The 26,864-nt window shown below is 49.2% G+C and overlaps 1 protein-coding gene across 5 annotated transcripts in view; it reads right to left on the reverse strand.

The window, feature by feature from the left end:
- The window catches only part of LOC135901340 (uncharacterized), a 174,376-nt gene that overhangs the window by 14,130 nt on the left and 133,382 nt on the right, over window positions 1-26,864 (reverse strand). For 3 of the 5 annotated variants that reach the window (XM_065431092.1, XM_065431087.1, XM_070531150.1), the window contains exons 4-7: window positions 25,575-25,663; window positions 7,168-7,274; window positions 1,643-1,932; window positions 839-874 (exon numbers count right to left, since the gene is read on the reverse strand). In XM_065431092.1, the coding sequence (XP_065287164.1) occupies window positions 839-874; window positions 1,643-1,932; window positions 7,168-7,274; window positions 25,575-25,663 (522 nt within the window). The remainder of the gene's footprint in view (window positions 1-838; window positions 875-1,642; window positions 1,933-7,167; window positions 7,275-25,574; window positions 25,664-26,864) is intronic. The other 2 variants (XM_070531151.1, XM_065431091.2) reach the window with 1 other exon arrangement.

The following is a 26,864-nucleotide window of genomic DNA, read 5'->3' on the forward strand; positions in this document are numbered from 1 at the left end:
TTTGTTGAGCCCATGGTATTATTTGATTGCTGTAGATCAGCGAACCATGGTGTCTATAATAGCACCATCGCCAAGAATCGCTGGTTAATTACTTCCGGCTGCTATCAGAATTTTTGTGCGTGTTTGTGCATTGACTGTACCGCGTTTCTGTCGATGACGAGAAGCGGACAGTTTTGAGATAAAGTAACCTTTGTCTCTGTACGCGGGTTGCCAACTGTGTGCGTGTGACAGTCAGTCGAGGTCTGCTAATGCACCGGGTGTGTTACTGCAAAACGCAAAAGTGAGCCATAATCATGCAACTGTACACATCAAAGAGCTCACAGGGATGAAATGCAATTGTTAGCACGTTAACGAACCACACGCGTTAATCAATTTGCATCCGCAATCCGCAGGTGTCTGACATGACACTTCATACATCCGCCACGCCGAGAACGCCGCTTTGAAGCAAAAAAAAAATAATAATAATAAAAAATAAATAACGGGCTACTCCAAGAACAAAGGAGGCAATGGCAACTCATTTCCCCGTATGCATACGCCCATTTTCGATAGTTCTCACACACCCCTATTGAATGCGTTCACTCTCCTTGGGAACTAAAGTCGATGGAAAATTTCTCGTGACTATACATACTTGGAACAAAGAGTAAACGCACTCCGTCGGGTTGTGTTAGGGCTATATACGGGAAAAAGCAGTTACCGTTAGCTAGCAGTTCCTTTGTTCTTGGAGTGCATATAACCTTGCGCGGTGTTGCGGTTGTGGAGGACTGTAATAGGGCCACACCATTCCAAAAGGACGAAACGACCGTGCACGCATGCGCGCCACACAGTAACGCCGCCTTACCTCACTGAGAACCGACCAAACCAGCCGGAAGAAAACCTGATCGAAAGACACGCGGCACACGGAAAGAGAAGGATAGCGTCAATGGCTGAGGCAGTGTCCCTTATGTTCACATGCAACACTTTCATTCGAAGGCACTCATGCTCGCAAGTACTTGAGCAGTTCAAACGCACTACTACCACTAAATATGTAGGATATCATCCTTGCACGACGCCACACGTCGACATCTGACCTACCGCTTGCCGGTAAGTACCCCCTTTATTTTCTTTTTTTTTTTGTTGTCTGGCTGGCTTTACTATGACATCAAATACAGCACTGACGAAATTTGTAAAAAGCTGTACACATCTTCATCTCGCGTGGCTCACCTCTAATACATCAATGTTCGCATCGATTGGTCTCAGCCACAACTTCATGTCAAGTACAGCCTTTGTCAAAAGTATACGCGAGTGTCGGCGCGTGTGACCGTAACTGTCTGGAGGGGCTACGTCGGCAGTTTAGCAGGAGAGTAAGATCAGAGGTTATTTTAGTCCTCCCCACAGCACGGCGCGGCGGTCACGCACGCAGTCACCTGCGCACATTTGGCAAAGACTGCGCCTGAACCAGTGTAAAGCTGGAGAAGCACCCTGAGCTTAAAGAAAAAGGTAGAGCAGTGAAGACTCTATCTTCACGGGAGCGACGACCTATCGCTCCAGTTCAGTGGCCTTTGAATTATAGTTACGCTAATTTTCAATGCACAACACATCGCCCGAGTAGACTTGCGCTCAAGGCCATGTGGACAAGCCGGCCATGCTAGACAACGTAACTGACCTGCCGAAGCGCACGGACTTCTTGCGCTTGCCATCCCACTCCTCGGCGGGAAGCGCTGCCATGGGAGCCTGAGACGAGCGTTGCGCCACCAGGGCGTTGCTCAGCGGAGGCGCCATGATGCTGTTGGGTGCCACGTCGCCCGTGGGCTGTGCGCCCATCTGAATGAACAGGCTCCGATTGCTCATAACGTCCAGCACCGTCAGCGACGTCTCCTGGCGCGTGGTCACCGGCCAGCCGTTGTCCTCCACAAACCGGAACTCTGGCCGCCCGGCCCTCTTGGGTTCGTGCAACTGCGTCAGTCAGCACGAGACAAGTGTCCTCTGGTCGGTTCACTTTGTTCTAGTGAGTGAGTTAGAACTTTATTTAGGTCCTACATTTAGGTCCTACTTTGTTCTATAACGATTCGCTGATTCCGAAGACAACCAGCTGCCAGCGCCGGCAAATGTTGCATTTAACCAAGGGCCCAGTTTTCCGAAAGATTATATAATGTAGGAGCCGCTGCAGTGATTGCGTTTTGTGGTGTCGACAGCAAAATATCGCGGGGATTATCTGTAACGGCTGGAATGCGGCGAGATTGTGCAAGCCTGATTTTTGCTAACTGCTTGCACAGCCGCTTTCGGTAGAAACCATATACGGCCTACGCAACGTGACAGTCGCACCTAAGTGTTCTCTGACACGCGTAATCTTCCACTGCTTGACCGGGCTTCCATTTGTAGTCGGTAAACCCACGGCTCACCATGAAATTATGCACATATATCAATATATTTGTTGCGCACTGTTGTCTGCAGACTGCAACAAACTCCACAAAGAATTAGACCAGCAACGCCCAAGTTCAAGGGCTTTGGGAATGATCTGTTAACACAAAAACGCGTGGTATTCCCGCAGCAACGGTGCAGACAAATGAAACGCCGCCACTTTCCGATTTAGGCAGCTAGGATTCCCCCAATACATCATGTCTGCTACAGCGCAGAGCTACATGCAGACACGCAGTTCCGCGTTTGCATTATGAAAGCTTCAGTGGTTTTCCACAGCGACAGTTGCGTAGGGACACTGCAGGTTTAGCAGGGAAGAAGTTTGGGCGTGTTGGTGGTATGCATTCAGACTGGGATACATAGCGCAAAAAATTACACAGGGACAAGCAGAACACAGGACGAGCGCTAACTTTCAACAAATGATTTATTGCAGCTGGTGAGTATATATATACTCACTGGGACGCCACTACAATAGAGCAGACTGAAGGGAAGGAGGAAAAGACAGTCATGTGACTACTATGCCCAAAAATTCAAGCTCTTTTCTTGATAAAAATATAGACGGCGTGCTAACGCACTCTTCACCTGCTCTGGCTATCTCAGCTGCTTCCACAATTTCCCTCGTAATCTTATTCCTGTGGCGATAGACAACAACGGTTCGTTCGAACGCTCCATGCTTCCCGCTTTTCGAACGAACCGTTGTTGTCTATCTATTGCGCGAACTTTATGTAAACATCTGTTAATGTCACTGCTTCGCGTACTGAGAGCGACAAGTCGGGGTAACGTTTGATAGATAGATGGATTGATTGATTTTTACGTTATAAAGCAACACATGGAACATGAAAGACGCGCCGTGTAGTGGAAAGGCTCCAGATTAACACTTTGACTACCTGCGGTGCACTAACCTGCGAGCGTTAGGATGAGAAAGAAAAGTTACTGCCGAAAAAAAAGAAAGAAAAAAGGAAAAGGTTAGAAGTACTAAATATTGTTTTACTACTAAGGCATTTACTGTTTAGTGAAGGTTCGCTGGCTTTGTTATGTATAGGGACGCTGTGAAGAGGCACTCCCTCTGCTCTATAGTCGCAGCTAGAAGAATCTGCGCCACGGACATTTATAGAGTTTATTCAGGAAATATTCGCGGTCGAAATTTTGGCTGCCGCTATACATTGGTTCTATTACCTGACGACGCTGCTGGGCGGGTATACGTCGTATGATCGATGTATCTGAAAAATCAGACTATGAAAAGATCGGCCAGCGAGTGATATTGTATTTTAAAAAATAGGTATTGTCCTAGCATCGCCATCAATAAAAAAAAATCGTAAAATAATTTCCGCAAATATGACAATCGTAAACAAGAAATAAAAATTAGGCATTTTACGATAAAATTGAAGAAGAGCTGGCAGGTATGGGTAAGTGTTCGCAAACCTGCACCTTTTTTTCATTCTGTCTTCTCAGAATGCAGCCGTAGCAGTCGGGAGTCCAACCCGCGACTTCGCGTTCAGCAGCAGACATCGCGGGAGGTGGGGCAATTTTCTCTTTCTTCTTCTCAGGTATGCGTTGGTGTCTCGGGGCAGTCATAAAGTTGAGATGAATTGCCTTTTCACCCGCTTTCATTTCCCTTTTCTTTGTTATTTTTACATTGGAGTTAAAAGAAACAGTTAACTTCGCCTATACTTTCATTGAGTTGACTGTCTGTTGACTTCTAGTGGTTGTATAACTAACAACCCGAGTCCATCGGTTCCCTTCGTTCTTCTCGCTCTTTGATAAAGAAACTTAGGTTTATTTAGATGAGAAAGAAGGCACCGTAGAGGAAGAAACCACGCAGCTTATCGCTTTTAGCACACAGCCACCAGACGGGAGGATCCATGCATGCAAACGAGATCGGCACTCTCCAGAGCAACTTGTTCGGCGTGCACGCGCGATCCGTGAGAGCCAGGAAACGGAGTTACACCACGCACTGTAAGCGACCGTCAGCGAGAACGAAACAAGCCGCGGCCCGAAGGGTGAGGGGGAGCCACTCAATCACGCGGCGGTCGTCTTTCTTTCCCTGCTCGTGCAGCGGCGAAACCCGGTTACGGACAATGCACGATGAAGCTGTCTTGGCGCGACGCCTTTCTCGCGAGCGGAAGTCGGGCGCACGCACTCACCGCACCGCATGTGTATAGTCCATCGCAGCGCGCTGCTCATAGTCGCAAAAATTAACCCCATCCTACGCTTTAAGCTATCGGTCACTTTAGCTTATCGACCGATATCGGCACCCGGCTGTTTGCAGTCCCCTACACAGCCGGGTGAAGGCGGCCGGAAACGATGGGCGCACAAACTAAATGACCTTGCACTTTGAAACAACTCCGAATCTCGCGCTCAGCTCCCTCCCCTCGGTGCTTCGAACGGGCTATTTCGACGGCTTTCGGGTGTGCACGCCACTACGCCACTACGCCATCCTTTACGCGTGTCGCTTCACGCGTCCTCACGACGCTGTTTCACCGCAACTTGCTCCGTTCATTACAGTCGAACTGGCGCGGCGAGCCGCTCACTGTCGGAAGCGCACCGGCGGCCGTGCAGGCTTCTTGCAAAATTTGTTGGATTATGAAGAACTGCGAGGGGGAGGGGGGGGGGAACTCGGTCAGAATGGGGCCCTTGTAATCGACTGTAACGCCGCGAAATGACAGTTCAGGAAAAACGACGGAGCGGTAAACGAGGAGAAAGATGTACGATTTTTGTTAATGACAACCATATGAAACAAACAGATAATTAAGCTCACAATAACTGAAACTTGGTGAAGTTTTCACCAATGCACGTTGCCTAAATAGCAGAAGGAAGGCAGACAGAAGAGTAAACGACACCTTCAACCTAACTTGAAACTAAAGTCAACTTCAACCATAAAGTTAACTTCAAACGCCAAGTGTTAACTTGAAACTAAAGTTAATTCACGAAAAAATCACTTTTTTTTACCAGTGACACTATGATTATTATAGAAGGGCGAAGAAAGATTGACGTCGATGGAAAGACGGAGGCGGTATGACGACCAAATGATGACAATGGTATGACGTTACAGAGGTGACGACCATGGTATGACGACTACTATGTCATGACGTTCGCGTGACGACCACGGCATGACGACAGTGGGACCACGACGGCATCACAACCTCGAACACATAACCCAAGCTATTCGACAACTTGGACCACTGGGTTAAAGTAGAAGGCGCGACGACGACGGCACGACGAGAGTCATATCGCGAAGCTGGAATGACGACGATGCAACGACCACGACGGCATGACGACCAGGAGCACGATAGACGTAGTGGTCTAAGCAGGCATAGACCGCTTGGGTCCCTGGGTCGGAGACAGACAGACAGACAGACAGACAGACAGACAGACAGACAGACAGACAGACAGACAGACAGACAGACGGACGGACGGACGGACGGACGGACGGACGGACGGACGGACGGACGGACGGACGGACGGACAGACAGACAGACAGACAGACAGACAGACAGACAGACAGACAGACAGACAGACAGACAGACAGACAGACAGACAGACGGACGGACGGACGGACGGACGGACGGACGGACGGACGGACGGACAGACAGACAGACAGACAGACAGACAGACAGACAGACAGACAGACAGACAGACAGACAGACAGACAGACAGACAGACAGACAGACGGACGGACGGACGGACGGACGGACGGACGGACGGACGGACGGACGGACGGACGGACGGACGGACGGACGGACGGGCGGGCGGGCGGGCGGGCGGGCGGGCGGACGGACGGGCGGGCGGGCGGGCGGACGGACGGACGGGCGGGCGGGCGGACGGACGGACGGACGGACGGACGGACGGACGGACGGACGGACGGACAGACAGACAGACAGACAGACAGACAGACAGACAGACAGACAGACAGACAGACAGACAGACAGACAGACGGACGGACGGACGGACGGACGGACGGACGGACGGACGGACGGACGGACGGACGGACAGACAGACAGACAGACAGACAGACAGACAGACAGACAGACAGACAGGCAGGCAGGCGGGCGGGCGGACGGACGGACGGACGGACGGACGGACGGACGGACGGACGGACGGACGGACGGACGGACAGACAGACAGACAGACAGACAGACAGACAGACAGACAGACAGACAGACAGACAGACAGACAGACAGACAGACAGACAGACAGACAGACAGACGGACAGACAGACGGACAGACGCATGGAGGAAGGAAACGGTTAGGACGGAGCAACGCACAACGTTAAGCCAAGAGTGTCGTCCCAACAAGTAGTGAAAACGTCAGAGCACGGAGGATACGGCAGAGCGGGCGGTAGGTTTTAGTATTCCCGTCTGATTATTTTCGATACCCATTCTCATGGAGGAAGGAAAAAGTTACTCCATGTCGGCAAATCTCGGTTCCTGCTCCGTGATCTCGACGCAAGAGGTCACGTGTTGGGCCGAGACTGAGCAAAGGGACTGACGTCACGGAGCGTTCGATTACCGAGACTGGCTGCGCGACGTAATGCTCTCTCCTAACTTTTTCCGTCCTGCATGGACGGACAGGGAGACAGACAAATCTCAAAACGGTTGAAGTAGGCAAATAATGCTAATCACATTAAAAAAAATATTATACCCCTCCCGCTAAACATACGTGCACTTCACTGAATAAGCTGACTATACATGCAGGATCTTCCATACATATGGGACCGTTCACCAAGAGCGCGATACGGTGCAATGCTCACGTGCTCGTGCAGAAGAGCGGTACCTGATCAATGATGGCCTCCCGGAACTGCCTCAAGGCAGCGTTGTAGTCGCTGAAGACAAACCCCAGGGAGCTGCCGCCTGTCGACATGACTCCTATCCTCGGCTTTTCTGGGGAAAAAAAAAAAGAGGAAGAGCATATGTGTATATAACACTAAAAGGGCGGCCCAAAAAACACTGCACTTTCGCCCCACAGGTGATCGCGGAGCGCCTCTCATTTTCTGACATATAGACTCTTCTAGTATTATCTGCCTGAAAACACAGCACAGAAAAAAAAAGGAAGAGAGAGAGAGCGCGCGCGATAGATAGATAGATAGATAGATAGATAGATAGATAGATAGATAGATAGATAGATAGATAGATAGATAGATAGATAGATAGATAGATAGATAGATAGATAGATAGATAGATAGATAGATAGATTAGCAGTTGTCTCCGGAAAGGTACACCTCACCCACACGCTCTTATTTACAGTACCTCAAAGGCCTCGCGGAGCAAGCGCGGGAATGTGGGAGGGGGTTAAAGAAACTTGGAGATATTATAGCAGGAGCGCGATGCATCGACTTCTAAACGCATTAAAATGCAAGAGTGGTAATTATAGCAAATACAGATCGTTAATGCACAGAGAACCCAGAAATGCGCAATTATCATTGCATTAGATAGAGAAAATAGAGAGAAGAAAAGGGGAATTCGATTTCTCTCTCCCAACACGTCGCATCACTTGCAGTCAGGAGAGGAGCATCGCCAAAGACGAGAGACGAGTTCTGTGGCTGAAAAATAATGCCAAACGAACTTTGTGGGCGTCGCCTTCATACCGTTTTCTAAAGACCATTTTTTTATGCGAAGCATAATACTAGAGCTCAACCCAGCTCCTCAGGCGCGGCGGTGTCGCCTTCAATACCACGTGACACCGTGACGTCACGACAGAGGAGAAACGGGGTCCAACTCGCGCCGTCGCTCGCGGCGTCGCCTTCAAGGCTGACCACGTGACACCGTGACGTCACGACAGAGGAGAAACGGGGCTCCAACTCGCGCCGTCGCTCGCGGCGTCGCGGCGGTATATAAGCAGCTGCGCTTGCCTCGGCTAGACACTCACGAGGTGAGATGCCTCCTGGAGACAGAGCTGCTCGTTGGAATGAGAAGCGAAGGTTGTGGCGTGCTACAGAGACTGTTTCTAGGTGGCTTTGCTACGGCGCAGCGACTACGCGCCCCGCATCGGACGCGGTGAGCGTCGAGCAACGCAGCGTTCGGCGCGACAACGAAATGTGCGCCTGAGCAAGCGCCGCACGCCTGAGCCGACGCCGACGACACCGGCTTTTCTGCGACACGAGTTCCGTAACGCTGTCGCGTTAAAATAAAGGCTAGTATGCTTCGCATCCTGGGCTTAACCTTAGCTAAGCCACAGCCAATTTTTTTCCTCCCGACTCGCAGCGGCTACGCCGTTCTTCTGCTGAGGATGGAGCTCGTCGATTCGACTGCCGGCAAGATTCCGAGGGGGGCGGAATGCAAAAGCGCTCGTTAATTAATTTATGTTGAGCTCTTCCCTAAAACATCTGTCACAGATAGCTCAGGAAATAAACATGCTAAGTAACAACAGTCGGCGACATTTCAGCTACTACGTGTCCACCTTGGTCGCGCGTGCTGCCGCTGCTCGCAGTTACCTAATTTCTCGAAGGTGTATACCAGAAGCGGCTACATACCAGGCATGACATCTTTCATCAGACACGCAGTCACGGCCAGGGGGCGCGTTTACGGGGATGCCCTCATTGCACTCTCTATCCGGTGTGTATCGCGGTCCGTTTAATGCCTTCGGCCGTCAACCTGCCAAACAATTAAGTGCAACGGAACTGTCACACACTTTAATTATTGTCATTTCCAGACTTCGCACGCTCGAACAACTCCGGGACGTAATGAGAAATGTTCGTCACCTGCGGTTTCTGCGTACGTCTACTTTGATGCAGAAAAACAAAAATATATACAGTGCTCAGCGATTGAAAACAGACAGGAGAACAGACGTTTGGGCAATTTGGTTAAGCTTCGTCTTAACAACAGCGCAAAAAACCTATGGACAGGAAAGAAGACGACAAGACGGGCGCTGTCGCCTTCTCTCAGCGCACGTGCTGTCGTCTTTCCTGTCCTTGGGTTTTTAGCGCTGTTCTTAAGATGAATTGAAAACAGACACGCGGAACGCGTAGCTCCACCCCCCCCTTCCCCCCCCCTTTTTTTGCGCCACCGGTGACCACTACGGATACCGACTTGATGCATTCTTGTATTACACGAAAGCAAGAACCTTTATGATGTGATGTGACTGCATTTTATCCCCCCAGCAATCACCAGTGGCACAACAAAGAGTCGGTCGCCATGCGGTCCGAGTATCGCGTTTCAATCGTTGAGCGCTGTACACGATATCGCAAACAATTTGTACGCAGACTATATATAACGAAGAAAACGTATACCTGCACTAAAATCGAAAGCAGGCAAAATATCCTGAAAGGACGGTGTTCCAAGCTTCGAGTCAGCTCAACAATAGGTTGCGTCGGGAAGATGAACTACATTTGTTTCCGAAGTCGGAGGGAAACGAGCAGAGAAAGACAAAGCGTGGGTCTAAGAAATTATGTTAACGTCGCCGTTTTTTTATGTACTTAGTCCGCTTATAACGAGCGGAACAATGTTAAGCGAGTGGGCGCGTGGCGTGAAAGACGTTTTTCTACTCTCAACAGACGCAAACCGGGAAACGATTACAACAAGCTAGTCCACCGGAACCAACTACAAGGGAAATGGGTGCTAATCTGCCATTGTTGAGCGCACGCCTCCCATATATACAAATGCACTATTAACAAAACTTGGAATGTTGAAAAAAAGTGGGAAGACGGAAGTATGCGACAAGAAACAGCACGAAAAAAAAAATTGCACGTGATCGCGCTCGTAGAACAACCACACTTGAACAAAGGACACTTCCCACCACGGCACTATATACCGGCCCCTGCAGGATTATTGAGAGATAGTTTTCGAAGTTGTAGAAACACTATACCACACGCTCCTCGCGCGTAGAAGGATGGCAGTTGGCAAGTATGGAGGTTGGCAAATGCTTATATTTTAATTTTATACTAAAGTTGCTCTCGAAAGGCCGAATCTGGCGTCATCAACGTTTCCTGAGCTCGTGCGGCAATAAGGCTCGGTATGATGGTGCTGCTCAGAAATAAATAAACAAAACAAGAAAGTTATACAGAACCAACGCACATCTTGGAATCTGCGTGAAGCGAGGTTTTCGTGAAGCGGGCAATGAAATGCATATAAATTTGCCAATCTAATTCCTGTGTCTCTGGCGTAAACGAAGCTGGCGCGGTGAGTGCATGTGCTCCCGCGCACCCGTGCTTTACGCAATGTGACACACGTGGCGATGTTTTCATAGATGCCGTTGGCACGATGCATGCGTGCGACTGTGGCCTATAGTGGCTGCCGGCTTCGAGCGCGTAGTTCTTTTTTTCTTTTTTGAATGTGAGCTGTTCGACGAGACTGTAGCAGCAAAAACCGTACCTGACGCCCGAAACCTGTGTCACAAGTCTAGAGCTGTCCCTTTCCCTTCCCTACACTTCAATGGCGTCGTCGTATTGCCCGTTTATGACTTCTTCATGGCGCACACTATCATCCGGAATCAAGGCACACATAACTGAAGCCACTTAATCGAATCTCAGCGCGCTCGGATCACTCCCATCCAAATGCACGCATATCTGGCCGAACAACAGCCCCTGACGCTGTAACTATTTGGAATTCCACTACCCGGCGATATATAGTATTATGCTCTGATAACACATCTTTCAGGAAAAAAGAAAAAAAAGAAAGAGAGAAAAAAATCTGGATGACCATATTGCACCAATCAATATTTGAACCTTAATTGTACCTATCCATTTTGTTCTGTTGCGGCATGTGGTTTAACGGGCAAACAAAGACATCATTGCTGTATCGAGTCGACCCTACTCTACGGTTTTCTGAGGACATAAAAACTGGCGTACATTGGATGCCCTTCTCCACAGTTTACAACTGGACGTGACCCACACACCTCGTTTATTGCACCGAATAAAAAGAAAGACAATATCCAACTGCACCAACTGTGACACCCCAGACGCCTCTATGGAGCGCTTGCTCATTGAGTGTCCAAAGTACGACCGACAACGTGATCATTTCTGAGATAAGCTGCGTGGACAGACGTGAATTTTCCATTACGAAAGTACTTAGTCCTTGGCCATGCCCTACCAAACAGAGATGTGTCAGGCACTTCCTGGCAGCCAGCAATCTTATTAATATGCTTTGAATTGTAGATAAGCATGAACTCTTTGTGAACTGAATGTTCGTTGCCTGGGCCACTTGAAGAATGACATTCGTGTGTTATAAGTGTCGCTTTTACTGTACAGTGTATATGAACTCTTACTTAACGCGGGTACATATTGGTCGCTCTACTTGGTTTAGGTTGTTTTTCTCTTGTTTACATTTTTTTTTAGGGTTAGTATGTTTGCGAGTTTGTAGCGTGTGTATCTGTGCGCATTTCTCAATTGCGTATGTAGGTAGCCGGCTCTTATATATCCTATTTTCCCGTCGGTATGCAGTTATTAAACAAACAACAAATTATTAGGAACGAATGGGACGCGTACTCGAGTCCAAACTCTGTTAAGATACATATGCAGCTTCTTAATTCAAGCGCATGTTAGGACGTACGCACATATATCTGGCACGTATATCGTTCACTATAGCACACTCTCAGATCCACGCTGATTCAAACGCGCGCGCTCGAATGTATGTAGTCTAATCATGCGCGCAGTTAGTGCTCGTTCACCCGGATAATACGTTACGAAATCGTAATAACCCTGTAATGCCCAAACACAGTTTCTTATCAAGGAAAATTAGAAGAACTCGTACTCCTATATTTGTGGCCACGGAGAGATTTGTTTCACACAATTTTTTTAGATTAACACCTAATTGCACAGTATTGATTTAATTAGTACGTTTACTGAACCATATCTTCCGACAACGTCCTGCACAGCTTGCGTAGAACGCTTTTGGCGTCAAACTGAACGAATTACAGATGAGCCGCTGAATTCAAGGAGTGAGCATCAGCCACCAGACGGTCGGTCACTTCACTTCCTGTTATACCGATATGACTGAGAATCCAATGAAAGTGAACTCTATGGCCGGGATGTGAAGCGATGGTAAATGTCTTTGCGACCGCATACGGTAGCGAGCCAGAGTCGGCATAAAAATAATATTGAGCCAATAACTACAGTGCAGCTTTTGAGTAGGAATATATGACCCAATTATTATTTATTTCTTTATCAGCTATGGGTTTTTTCTTTTGCCTGGAGAATCTCAAGTAGTTCTGCAGAAGTAGATGACGTCTTGTCTGTCAAGCAGTAACTTCAACGTTCATTGTGCGTTGGGACGTAAAAGGCAGACCTGGAGCTATTGTCTGTTGTGGAGCCATCAGTAAACGTGAACGTATTGCTGCCTTGCAATCGGCTTATCTGCAGGAGCGTCAGAAATTTAGCTTCTAATGGATGCGTTGTTGATATTTTATCAATTCCTATGAATTGTGAGAGCTACAGAAGGTATGGTCAAATGCCAAGGTGGCAATTTAAGTCCGGGCGAGGTGATTAATTTTGCAGGGAAATGATGGACGCATAATGAGAGCGCAATATGCGTCGTATATTCGTCCAGGTCTATGAAGGAGAACAGTCTGTATGACTATCGTGGATGGATGACTGTCGTGTTGCGTTGTTAACCTGATGAAACGCCCAAGAGTTTCCTGAACACGTAGCGCTTCAACAGGCGATTCCCTGGCTTCAGCTATGATAAGGTTGCTCAATGTCGAGCGAGGTAATTCAAGGCATATTCTGAGACTCCGAGCAATCAGTTAGGCTAGAATTCTATCAGAAGACTCAGATAAGCCATGCACTACAGGCAATGAGTAGGCCATTGTTTGGCGAACGAAAGTAACATGGCTGTTTAAGTAGTGAGACTAATGTGCTGCCCCATTTAGTCTCTGCGATGCACTGTAGTCGGTTGAGAGTTCGATTGACGCGCACGCTTCTTTGTCACCCTTATTCATGTACTATGTTCGCGTGCAGTGGTCGATGTCCTTCTGCTGCGATGCTAACCTTTCCCAACTCTCTCTTAAACCGCTTTATCTTTGTGACGTGCCCTTCACTTACAAGAGCTGCTTATGGCCGCCCCTTTCAGCATCGCCTTAATGTTGCCATGACAGCTGACACGCTGGCGCGTAACTGAAAGCCGAGACTGTAGCAAGCGACGGCATGTATACATGAGCCTTTGCGGGGAGGGCGCTGAAGCATGACGGTTCATTGATTAATGCTGCCATGACAACTAGCACGACCATGACCACCTTATATACGCGTGTGTGTGGCCCATCGCTACAAGACGAAGCCTCTGCTGCTTTTGCAACGGTTATACGAAGCACAGTGCAAAGCCTTTTCCTCTCACACGTGGGATACGGCTGTGTCAGTTTATTATTATTATTATTTTAGCACAGACAGAGCGTCACGGCGACAGCACGCAGTGCAGCGCATGCGCATCACAACGTGCAAATACCATGCGTGGTTTAGTGCGCAGATATTAAACAACGCACCATTGGAGATTGAAGAAAAAGAGATCAAGAAGACAAAGTGTACATGCGAAGCGCATGCCGAGTTTGTCTCTTCGGCAAGAAAGTAGCCCAGTTTGGCAAGTTCAGAAACATACCATATATTCGTAAGTGTTCTCTCTTTGCCCACGTACCTCTGCAAGAGAAACATATGCCCGATCACTAAAAACTGGCTTTCCGTTTTCTTGTATAGTACCTCTGTCAAGCCGTTCACACGGCAAGTGCTCAGAGCAGTGAATTGACGTGTTTATTTTTTGCCATACGCAGTTAATGAACACATGACTGTCAGTCGGTGCTCGACGACACTTGCCGCCGACCTAATTCCTCGGCGATGTTTCGATTTGAGGTCCCCGCAGCTGGCTCCCAACGAATGTGCCACTGCCCGGAAAGTATTACACAGTACCGGATTCAAACTTCGCTGCACCGAGTAAACCTGTACCGCGTTCGCCAGGAAGTCGAGCGCAGAAGGAACCGGCAGGTCGCCGTCCGGCGAGTGAGAAAACATCCAGATGCGGTCGCAAGGGCGACTGTCGAACGTGCCTGAACGGCCGTACTCCGGCTCATTCTGGATCGAAGGCAGCGATAGCGCCGCCACCCAGATGTCTGCACAGATAGCCGGCGCGCCGAACTTGTCGGAACGTTTCACAACAGGCGCCTCCGCGCCAATTACTTATGCAGCGGCACAACGACGCAGTGTTATATGCGAGGAGACAAACTGCGCGCCCCACAAAGCGCAATCAAGGATGCGGCGGGCCGGAAGCTCCCGATTGTTTCTCCTTGCAAAAAAAAAAGAACAAAAAAAAACACGCTTTCGCTATTCGCACGCGTTATATCGGCGGCAGCTGGCGCTAATACAATGCGGGAAGAGCGCGACAAAAATAGTCGCTGACGCAATTGCCCCATTGTGGAGGGCGCGTTTCCCGACGCCCGAGTTTCCCATTTGACGTTTCTCCTCGCTTTCATTTCCTTTGAAGCGGCACATTTCTTGCCTCGTGTCGAGGCCGCGGCGCGGCCAAAAACAATTGCGCGTCCCGGAGGCCCTCGCGCCTGTCCTCCGACGCCCGAGCCCCGCCTGTTGTCTCCGCGTGCCTGACGAACGACGGCGCGAGCGGCTAGGCGCGGCGTCGAGCTGAAGTACGAAACGCATGTGTATGCGCACTCGCTCGCACACGGGCACACTCTGTTGGCACCACGCAAGCGGCGCCGGTAGAGTTCTGAGCGAACTTCTCTGGTGTGGTTAAGACACGCGCCCGCGCAGGCACGCGTTGAAACTTTCGTGTGGGCCCCATTCAAATTTCTTCCCGCAGGAATAGAAACGGCCTCACTGGGATGAATGCGAAAAAGAGAACGTAGGAGAACGCACTATAGCAAAGCATGAGTGACGAAGAAGAAGCGAGCGCTGTACGAACGTGTGGACGCTGCAAGCACGTGCGACCACGGCGCGAGACCTGCCTGGAAACCGCGTCAACCGCGTTGCGACATAGGTTTCCCACGCAGGCAGAGATAGTGGCCTCGACTCGGGGAACGCGAGCGCCCGCTTATCGTGGTGTGTAATCGGAGAGGCCCTCTTTGCGCGTCGTCGCTTTTTACTCGGTAGCGAGACGGGCGAGACCGCTCAATGATCTGGAAGGGGGATTTCATTTCTACGCATGCCGTTCCGCTTACCCCCTTTCTCTCTCTCTCTCTCCTTCTCTCTCTCTCTTCTGAATTTTCACGCCCGCCGAACGAGGCTTACTATACCTCACCCGCGCGGAACTTGCAAGCTTGCGATCTCTCTCTCTTTCTTTTAATCAACCAAGTCCCAAATCCCAAATCCCAAATCGATCGGAATCCCAAATCAATCGCAAGTCGGAAAAGAAAAGGACCTTGGCTTCAAAAAGTTAAAGAAAGTGGAACGCGTGAAATAGGCCGGGCTAAAACGCCGACCGACGTGCTGTGCAGTGAAGGCGAAACAAAGAGATGCTCCACGCGACCTTGTGATTGTGCTGTTCAATTTTTTGTTCTCGCTTAAAACGAAATTTACTCATTTAAAACTTTCTAAATAAATTGGCAGCACAGTATACTACACAATTCTGATTAGGCCATATTTTGACTTGAACCACCACATTGCGAAAACGGAGCCACAAATTGAGCCAGAACGTCAATTCTTCCACTCTGGTCATGATTTTAACAGAAAGTTATGTTTTATTTCTTCTCAGAGTACTTTGATTATCTAGTATACGCACATACCAAGGCCATGTTGTGAATTTATTTCTTATGGAAAAATTAGTTTTTTTCATCTGACAAGTTATATATGCGGCAGTTCTAAACTTTTTCTCATGACTAAAACAACGTAAACTAAAGCAAAAAGCGACAAACTACAATATTCAAGAAAGAGTGCCGTCTGTAGAATATACAAAAAAAAAATTCGCACTTATTCCTAACGCTTCAGCTTAATTGTAGGTCCAGCCTTTATCAGCAGTAGTGAAGCCATTCCTGCTTAGCGGAAATAGCAAGACTAGCGCCGTTTTCGAAATATGTGCCTCCAAAATCTCCTAAAAAATGCAGTGGAGTTACGTTTAATATAATCCCGAACTACTTGATGCACACTTTTGGTAAATCGCTGGCTGGAACGTCTATGTATTACGTAGCAAAATTTAACGCGGGATATCTCGAAAGCGGTGATAGCTTTGGTGTTTTTGTTGACTAAACGTGACTTGAGTACTGCTCGGCTTCAATTTAGTTATTGGAACATGTGCTCTAAAGTGAAAAATTGAGAAGTTAATTAGTGAATCGTATTCATTCGCCACCTGGACATTGTGATTAGCCGCGCAAGTAACATTTACATCTTCCATAAATATATCTAGAAAGACGGAATAACGCTGCCTGTTGCTTTAAACATCTGTTAGAACGAAAAAAAAAATACTGCACCAAGACAAAGGTCGTGTCCTCTTTCCTCTGCGATTATGTGCGGCAATAGGTTAACTCAAATTCTTCAAATAATCTCCCAAGTACCTATTGGTTTGGCGTTGGCGACCCGTGGGATATGAATGCTGTTGTATACAGAACATTTCTGCCTTGGTTCGATATTTGCAGCCTCTGAAACTGTGGCAGATTTCGATTCCTTCATGTACGGCGCTGTTCAGCGTGTCCGTTCTGTTAGTAAGGTATATTGGTGCAACGTAGTAGGTAGCGTGTAGCGTAGTATCTAAGTGCCCTCAGCGCTATCCAGATGCTGTTTCCTAACGAGCGTCAATCTTGTTTTCCTGTTTCCTGTTGACTTTGGTGTAGCGTCCCCCCTACTTAACCCTGTTTGCGATAACTCTCTCAATTTACTCACACAGATGGCGTTTTTCTAGTCATATATGTATTTATTATTATTGTTACAAGTTATATTCTCGCGCTGCTGAACGATTTGGTTCACTTGTCTATAGCCTGCATCCGTTACGGTGGCTCCGCCATTCTGAATCGTTGGCCGAGATTACACGATGCCACATGGTTCTGCTGCAGCTGATGTCAGTAACTGGGAGCACGCATCCCGCTCCACCGCTTACTTGGAACGGCGCCGACTGGCGCTGCGAGCGCGGTGGAGCTGAGGTAGAGTTCCTCGTTCCAACGCATGCGGCGCATGGTGACGAGAGCTCGGCGTCAATGGATGAACGCGCGCGTGTGTGCAGCACGGTCAAGCATCATGTGACCACTTGCTCCGTTCGCCGTCGCGTATTTACTATTGCAAGCGTTTCCTTCGCGCGCCATTAAGAAGGCACGGCAATGGCGAAGCGGAACACCTTATCGTCATATAAGAAATGACTACTACCTAAGAGTGACCTCAGACGTCGTTGTGGACGTTACGTGGCCCTAATTTTGAGGCCCAGCAATTTTCATGTTCAGCGCGCACACCACAGCGCGCAGACGACAGTGCTATATACACTGCGACCTGCAGGAAGCAGATAAACCGTAACGTCCCGGGGAACGCAGGAAACGTCCGTGTCTTTTCGTCTATGCAACTGCCGGCGTTCGGAGATGCGCGCCGTATACCGTTGTGTACGTGCGAGCTGACACAGTGCAACTGTCTAGTTTGTGTAGTCCCGTTTTTCTTTTCAGTTATTAGTTTGAGAATGTAGCAGCCACGGGTGGCCTAGAAGTTTCCTTCGATATTGTATGTACCGGATTGCAGCGGACATGATGAGCAGATATACGTTTTGTTCTTAGTTGTTATACTTTAATTGCGTGTGTTGTTTGTTAATTGTGTAGATAGCTAGTGCGTGTCTATTACCCTTAATTCTTTTTTTCTCGTGCAAAATGATATAGTACTGAGTTTTGAAAACGTCACCACTTTGTTATATCAACCCGCCGTGGTTGCTCAGTGGCTATGGTGTTGGGCTGCTGAGCACGAGCTCGCGGGATCGAATCCCGGCCACGGCGGCCGCATTTCGATGGCGGCGAAATGCGAAAACACCCGTGTACTTAGGTTTAGGTGCACGTTAAAGAACCCCAGGTGGTCAAAATTTCCGGAGTCCTCCACTACGGCGTGCCTCATAATCAGAAAGTGGTTTTGGCACGTAAAACCCCATAATTTAATTTTTTAAAACTTTGTTATATCAAGACTTGTAGTTAAGAACTTGCTTTACTTTGTTCTGCATAGAAGAAAAGACTAAAATGTGTGCAATCAAATGAAAACTCTAAAAACTGTACCTTATGTGCATTGACTGCATTCACACGTCAACCTACGACGCCATACCCAATCTGCATTAATGGACACACTCTAGATAATTCCATCGATTCTTAGGTGTAATAATCTCCGCATTGCCATTTGTTGGGCGTGTTGGTAAACTGAAAGCATATTTAGCGCCAGCAAAGAAGGACGGAAGGGAGACGACACCGCAATGCGCTAACTTCAACAACTTGATTTTCAGGAAATACACCTATATAACCCATGCACAGTGGCGCCACCTCACCCAAATCTTAACCATCCAAAAAGGCCGTCTCCTTATCTAACAAGTCGAGCGAAGGGGCACTAACACACGTATCACTATTCCGCCTGATAGCCTGAGCCTCAATAATCTCTCGCCCGTCTTTATCTTTGTGCTTCGCAAGAACGCGGCAGGATCCATACACCGGCGCACAGCCGCATTCCTGACAGTGGGTTGACAGATGACCGTATTGCTTATTTTTCACATTTAGGCTATGTTCCCGTAATCGGTCATTAAGACATCTCCCTGTCTGTCCGATGTATTTTTTCCCACAGGACAGCGGAAGCTCATATACAACAGCTTCTACACAACCCACTGGAGCTTTTCGATGATTCGTAGAGCATCCGGCAGCTGGTTTACGGTACGGGTCCGTTAATCGACATACTTTTGCCAGCTTTTCTGGTGCTGAAGAGATCATTTTTGTGTCCACCCGACTAGCCATTTTCTTAAGATTATGAGACGTTCTATGCGGGTAGGGCACTACCGCTACCTTCCTTCTGCGTTCCGTTCGTTGATTTGCCGCGTCGCGAATTGTGCTATCTGACCAGCACCTTTTTAGCAGCCCCTCTATGATCGAAACTTGCACTCATTCCGGAAACCCTGTTGCTGATAACCTTTTCGACTGATCCACAAGACTCGTATCAATCTTATGGTGGCAATTTATAATCCAACAAAACGAGGCACATTTTGGCCTTCTATACAGCGTTCGCTCGTGCCCGCCTGTCTGTGCACGCCAGTCTCCACCTTCGTTGCAATACTTTTTTGCGCAACAACATCACCTCGACATATGCACTGTAGGGGTTGGAGGACGGGACTTCGGGATGAAAAACCCACAACTTGGGAGTATTTATTCTACATTATGTACAGGGAGCTGAGCGTCCAGTAACTGTCGTACAGACATTACGGGCCGGCAGCAACTCGGACGCTGCGGCCCGCGGCAAGAAGTTCGAGAGAGGTTAATCAGGGAATCAGGGCATGTCCCAGCATCCTCAGGTCTCTCTGGAAGGCTTCTTATAAGCCCTTCGAGCACTGCAAGTCACGTCATGTTTGACCAATGGGAGAGTCCACTCCGATGACGCCACTTGCAGCCAATGGTAGGCGCCCGTGTCGCGTGGCACACCTGTCGGGGCTCTCTGCGGTCTTGCCACGCAGACTGGCAATCCACTTGTAGGCTGGAGAAGGAGGGGGGGCTGCACCTGCTCCATTGTCCGACGCCCACCTGCAAATCCCGGCGACTCGGCTCCGCAGCGGTGGCAACAGCCTTCTTCAAAGACGAAGGGGGTCGATTGCGCTCCATTGTCCCAGGCCCCCTTCTAATCCCGGCGACGCACGAACTTGTTGCCTTAAACTTGTTTGCTCGGCCGCTTCTCTGGAATGCGCTTTCCTGCCTCTGCATTCCTCAATTAGCTGTGCTGCCACTCGAAGCGGTTTGGGGAACTCGAAGTAGCCTCAGGAACCAGCTCCATATCTAACAGCTCGTCCTCGCCCCGGTTGTTCTGAATGGCCGGTGAACTCAATTCGCTGGCCAGGAGGAACGCAGAAAGAAGCTGCAGGGTACTGGGGTCGAGCCTCGTTTGACGAACTTCGGGATCCTAGGCCCTGGAGAACAAACGTCAAACAAACCAAACAACACAGCGCTGCACCACGCGTAAGCGCAGGCTCTTCACCCCTGACTCGCCAGGCTATTACTGAGTCAAAATCAACCCTGATCTTTTAGTTCCCCAATTTTGACAACAGTTCCAACCACCCTTCCAAACAGCTATCCATTTCTCCTCGATTGCCGACAAGACCAGAGTACTATTGTTGTTGCAAAACAAAAGGGTCGCTGACGATGCAAACAACAAATGAAAACAGCCGAACATAACTTAAGTGGCCTATCTACACGAACAGCATGTTTCCAATCTATCGCAGTGGCGTACTTATCGCACGTATTGGTGCCACTGAACAATCTGGTCAACCTCACAAGTACGTAATCACAAGCGCACTAGCCTTGTGGTCACTAAACAAAACGCGTACTTGCGTTGTAGGCAAACTTTTCATTTACGCTTACTCACGTTTCTTTCCTGAAAGTCCTACAGGACACGTGACATAAACGAACAATTAAACTTGCGGGACTTACACACTCCGCAGAACCCTTAAAATAATGCGTCTTAATAACTCGTTCCACGCATACTTATCAGAGAAGTCAGAATACGGCTGCCCTAACACACACGAGCAACCCAGTCATAAATCTGCTTCCTTCCGTCCACACAGGACACGCGCTAATGGAACTAAGAACGCTTCTCCATGCAAATCATGCACTCACTGAAAATCTACGCGCTTAACCTTAGAAAATTCAAAAACACATAAAAAGCAGGTTAAATAACACACGCGCTTTACCATAGGCCTCTGAACGATAACCTTGACCTTCAGGTTACTCACACATACACACAAAAAAAAAGCCTATCTACTTATTAATGAGCATCTCGCGAGACTACATGTTTACCTAAACCTCATCTTTCAAATCACGGAGCTTCTCAAACGAAAACACAGAGCTCAAACCTTACACATTGAAAGAAATCCTAGTCTCAAATCGCGAAAACTTTCCGATGCCCAAAAATAAAACAAACTAACACGTTTTACTTCTACGGAAGGGCTCTTGGCCTCCCTTTGCAAACGCTTACGTCTGACTCATACTTTGAGTCTAACCCGGGGTGGACGTGGTCTGAAAGCTACTCTGGCTGCCGAGAGACAACAAAAGGGCTGATTCACTATCAGCTCCCCCAAGACGTTACGGTCTCCTGCCAATTTGCGTCCTCGCGCCCCGCTTTCAACACAAACTCGATTGACCGCGTCGCTACTCCCCACCTGGTCTCGTCCTGCCACCTTGCGTTTCTTCGAACTGCACGCTGAGCTGTGAAAAGAACTACGGAACGACGAGGAGCTTAACTGCCTCGTGCCCTTTGTCCGCGTCCGTGCAGAACATTCTTCGCGGTCCCCCTTTGACCTGTGGCTCGAACGTTTTGGATGCGTCAACATCGTCCTTGACGACCGCATCTTTTTCCTTGCGCCCTGCCCTTTTGGGTTTCTCGCCATTTTTGGCGGCGCTACATTATTTACCGTCTCTCGGTCTTTACCGCGCTTCTTTTTACGGCGCTTTCTCTTTGCACTCGTTTTCATGTCGCCTCGTGCCTCGTGCTGGCCGGTACACATTTCGTCGGCCCGGATCGGTCTCTTACCCGCACAGTCTGAGTGATTTACATTTAAATCTACTCTCTCTCTGCCTCGACTGGCGGACAGCTCAACCGACTCTGGCACAATGCAGCAGGCTTTACTCGAGTAAGACAACTCGCACTCTTGCGAACTGCCCTCTACTACATTGCCCAGCTCACGCTGTGAATCGGCACACAGCCCGTCGGTATCGATCGCTGTCTCACGCGCACAGTCCGAATGATTAATAACGGAATCATCCCTATCTAGGCTATCTAGACTGGCGGAGAGCCGCACCGATCCCTGAACAATGCAGTTGTTCTCTCGTGGACTACGGAGCTCGCCACCCCGAGAGCTATTCTCAACTGCATCGTCCAGCTCGCACTTCACTTCTGCACGCACCTCTGGCCTGACATGGGTGCTCGCTTCTGTCGGGTCAGAAGTACCCTTTTCTCCGCTAGCAACCTCGCTAACATTACCTGCGACGCACACACGCGGTAACTGTGCCAATTTGTTCGCAGCTGGCCTAGCTGTCTCTACAGTCATCTGTTGGCACAGCACCTCGTCGCTCTCCTTGCGGCCTTTAACGGCCTCTGTTGCCACTAAGGCATCGTTAGCAGCTAGCCTTTTCCCTTCACTTATGAATCGGCAGCCAATCTCACAGGCACTACTCTTCTCGTCGGCTTCTGGCGAAAGTCCGCTAGACACTTCCTCATTCTTTCGCTCTGTACTACCTACAGAATTCTCAGATAGCCGTTGTCTCTGTGCCAATAACTGATCACAATACTGTATCTCTTTGATCAGTGCTGCCTTCTCTCTCTCATACTTTTGTTCACGCTCAAGTTCGCGTTCATTCTCACGTCCGTGACGCTCACACCTAAGAGTAAGTTCTTGAAGCTCCTGCTTCCGTTCATTCTCGCGTTCTTCACGCTGACGCTCACTCCTAAGCTCACGACGCTCTCGCAAACGTACACGACGCGCACGCTCCCGTGGCTCCTGTATCACTTCCCAAGCAAGCTCAATGCTTTTGTCATCATTGCCACTATCATTAATCGCCTTTATGATAGCTGGCGTTTCCATCCGTTCGTCCGCCTCAACTCCCAAATCGTCGCACACCAACAACAAGTCTAACCTCGTCAACCTTCTAAGATCCATGGCAGCTGCCCCGACAGGTGGTTAAAACTGTTTTCCTTAATTAATTTGTGCAAACACACAATGCAACAAACTCCCGATTCCCAGAACTATCAAAATTGAACACACAACCTTTGAGTCTGGCGAATCATAAGGAAAAAAACCACGCGCTCACTTACGGTTGCAGCACCCTGCCATCCGGTTCGCTCGTCCGCTGTCGCCGGTTCCTCCGGACTCCCTGGGTCGAAGGCTCGCTCCTTCTTCGCAACTCCCAGTTTCTTCGGACCTCTTTCGACGAAGGCTCTCTCTTCTTCGTTCTTCCCGGTTCCTTATGATCTCTCTCGACGAAGGTTGATCCGTAGCGCTGCCACCAGCTGATGCGTTCGGAGGCGATCCCACCGCTGCCACCAGATGTAGGGGTTGGAGGACGGGACTTCGGGATGAAAAACCCACAACTTGGGAGTATTTATTCTACATTATGTACAGGGAGCTGAGCGTCCAGTAACTGTCGTACAGACATTACGGGCCGGCAGCAACTCGGACGCTGCGGCCCGCGGCAAGAAGTTCGAGAGAGGTTAATCAGGGAATCAGGGCATGTCCCAGCATCCTCAGGTCTCTCTGGAAGGCTTCTTATAAGCCCTTCGAGCACTGCAAGTCACGTCATGTTTGACCAATGGGAGAGTCCACTCCGATGACGCCACTTGCAGCCAATGGTAGGCGCCCGTGTCGCGTGGCACACCTGTCGGGGCTCTCTGCGGTCTTGCCACGCAGACTGGCAATCCACTTGTAGGCTGGAGAAGGAGGGGGGGCTGCACCTGCTCCATTGTCCGACGCCCACCTGCAAATCCCGGCGACTCGGCTCCGCAGCGGTGGCAACAGCCTTCTTCAAAGACGAAGGGGGTCGATTGCGCTCCATTGTCCCAGGCCCCCTTCTAATCCCGGCGACGCACGAACTTGTTGCCTTAAACTTGTTTGCTCGGCCGCTTCTCTGGAATGCGCTTTCCTGCCTCTGCATTCCTCAATTAGCTGTGCTGCCACTCGAAGCGGTTTGGGGAACTCGAAGTAGCCTCAGGAACCAGCTCCATATCTAACAGCACCAACAAGGACGAACTCCTTTGTCACATGCCGTTTGACACGCTTGCTTAAAAGGTTAATGAGTGTACTTCTGCTAATTAGCAGCTTTTACGTCACCATTTGTTGAAAAAGAAAGCGTTCAGCGTTATTGAAATAAAACAACGAGGTAAAAAGAGCGCTAGCCCCTGGAACAGCTCCCCTCCCCTCGCCTTTCGCTAAAAAAAAAAAGATATAACCAATAACCTCGTATCCACCCGCCCCCCCCCCCCCAAAAAAAAAATCGAAATTCTGGATGAACCCCTGGTTTGCGAAGGTTGGATAGAAGGAAAGTACGCGAGCTGAGCGGCTGAGCGGCCGGTGATTCCATGGATAGACACGCGAGCTGAGCGGCTGAGCGGCCGGTGATTCCATGGATAGACAGCTTGAAGCGGGCGCTTAGCGCCTCCATACCGTTTCCACTTGTGTATAACGAGCATGACAAGGAAAAACGCTTGCAGTCCTTGTTAGGGAAACAGTGCTCTGATATGACCGTCTTACCAGCGATTACTCCGTATGAATGAGCCCGCATCTCAGTCGGCGATACCCGCGCCTTTACTGACGAAGAGACGTGACTGTATAACCGCAGAAACCGAATAAGAATTATCTGCTAAATCGGTCGGTGCTGAGGACGGGAGCAAGGCTTGTACATCAGTTACACTTCGATGAGTTGATTGATTGATTGATTGATTGATTGATTGATTGATTGATTGATTGATTGATTGATTGTGTGGTTTAACGTTCCAAGGCAACACTACGGTTATGAGAGACGCTTTAGCGGAGCCCTCCAGATTAGCGTTGACCACTTGGGGTTCTTTACCTAAATATATGTACGCGAGTGTTTCTGCTCTTCGCCCCCACCGAAGGTGACACTTTCGGATTCCCAGCAAGCTTTCTTGCGACCGGGTGTCACGAGCACAGAATCTCGCGAACTTCCCAGTGGCTGCTGCGCTCAGTTATACTATGTAGCGGGGCAGCCCGTAGCCACGCAGGACACGCATCGGTGTACCACACTGTTTTACCACAATGCAGTGCAGTGCAGCCGACTGGTAATGTTTCGTGTCATAGGTGCCAGTGACTAAAGGCACTGAGATTCTGCACTCTTTCGTAGCCTCTTTGGTTTGCCCCACTAACGTGCGAAGGCCACCTCCCCACGGCCATTTGTCAGCTCGGATAAAGTGCGGATTGAGCAGTTCATTGACGTAGTGCCACTTTTGTCTATGACTTCACTAATCATGCACTACGAGTCAACCGGCCCATCGTAACACTAAAGGTAGACAAAATGACTATAGATTAGGTATAAGAAAGAAGAGATATAGCAGGGAGGCAGAGACACTCCCGGACACAACCGGAATACTGATAACCAGGCGTACTCACCGTAGTGCCTACAAATGCTGACTATCCTGTCCTCTGTCATGAGGTGAGAGACCCGGATGAGGTGCTCCTGCGTCTTCTGGACAGGCCACCTGGAAAACGAACAGATGCTTGTCAGGTGGTGAACGCTATTTCAGCGTGCGTATAGTGGAACACACCGCGTTGGTCAATACAACGCTGAACGCTTATCGTCACGTCGGCATGGACGACATCAATAGTAAGGAAACAGGATTTTTGTGAGAATCGCCCGAGGTTTGTCTGTAGCTCAAACAATACGACCAACACGACGGGCCAGCTTAGATAACACTCGCTATACACAGCTGGGCCGACCGCATCCATACCGGTCGCGGTTGACGAAAGTTGTGTAGCGTAATAATAAACATTTTTTTTAGAATGAAAAGGACAGCCTAATCATAAAACTCGTATTAACGCAGGATTACGCAGGAGGCGCATCTTTTACAACGTGTACGCCATATGACGTCGCAACATAATTATCTGGTGAGCATTGCAACTGAAAGCAGATTTTTGTTTCAATGCGAAATCATTATATGCTTCATTAGGCGAAAATCCGGCGTCGTCGGCGTCGCTACCGAGCGATGGTACCAAGAATGGCCGACGGCGGAAAGAGTGAAAACAAGTAAAAAAATGCTCGCATTGACGTCAAATTTCTCAGGGAGGCTCCTGTAAACAAAGTAAACCAATGCCTTTCAAGGTAATATTTGGTAAATTTCGGTCTGGGTGGGCATCGATCCCGGGCATCCGGGGTGCGAGACGAGCCCGCTTCCCCGACTCCACGGCGGCTTAGGGCGGACTAAAGGTGTGGCCTAGGCCGTGCGTCACTGGGCCCGTGACGGCGCAGCCAATGGGTAGGAGGTGACGCCACGTCATGAGCGTATAAAACTAGAGCACAAAATAAAGAAGCATTATTGTCCCCATGAATGCCGTTGAGCGGTCCTTGGAGTCATGAACTCCTTGCGGGCAAGCGAGCGTGGTTTGACTTGAGCTTATCAAGGCGCAGTTCGAACGCAGGCGAGAGCTTGCGCGGGCAAGGAACACGCGGGAAAAAAAAAAACATTTCACCAAAGAGACTACAATGCTTCCGCATTTCCAAGCGTAAGCAGTCTGTCTTAAGGGGAGATGCGGGTCGAAAAATGCGGCGTTTTTCGAAAATCATCGATTTTTTGTTTTCACTTGTTTTATCAAGTGTCTCTGCAATTTTTCGCTTTCAAGCGTGAAATATGTTGCGAATAGCTGTCTGCCAGCGCGCTTTTAAATCCACAACACGCAACTACC

Source organism: Dermacentor albipictus, chromosome 1, assembly GCF_038994185.2.
Source record: "Dermacentor albipictus isolate Rhodes 1998 colony chromosome 1, USDA_Dalb.pri_finalv2, whole genome shotgun sequence".
Taxonomy (NCBI): Eukaryota; Metazoa; Arthropoda; class Arachnida; order Ixodida; family Ixodidae; genus Dermacentor; species Dermacentor albipictus.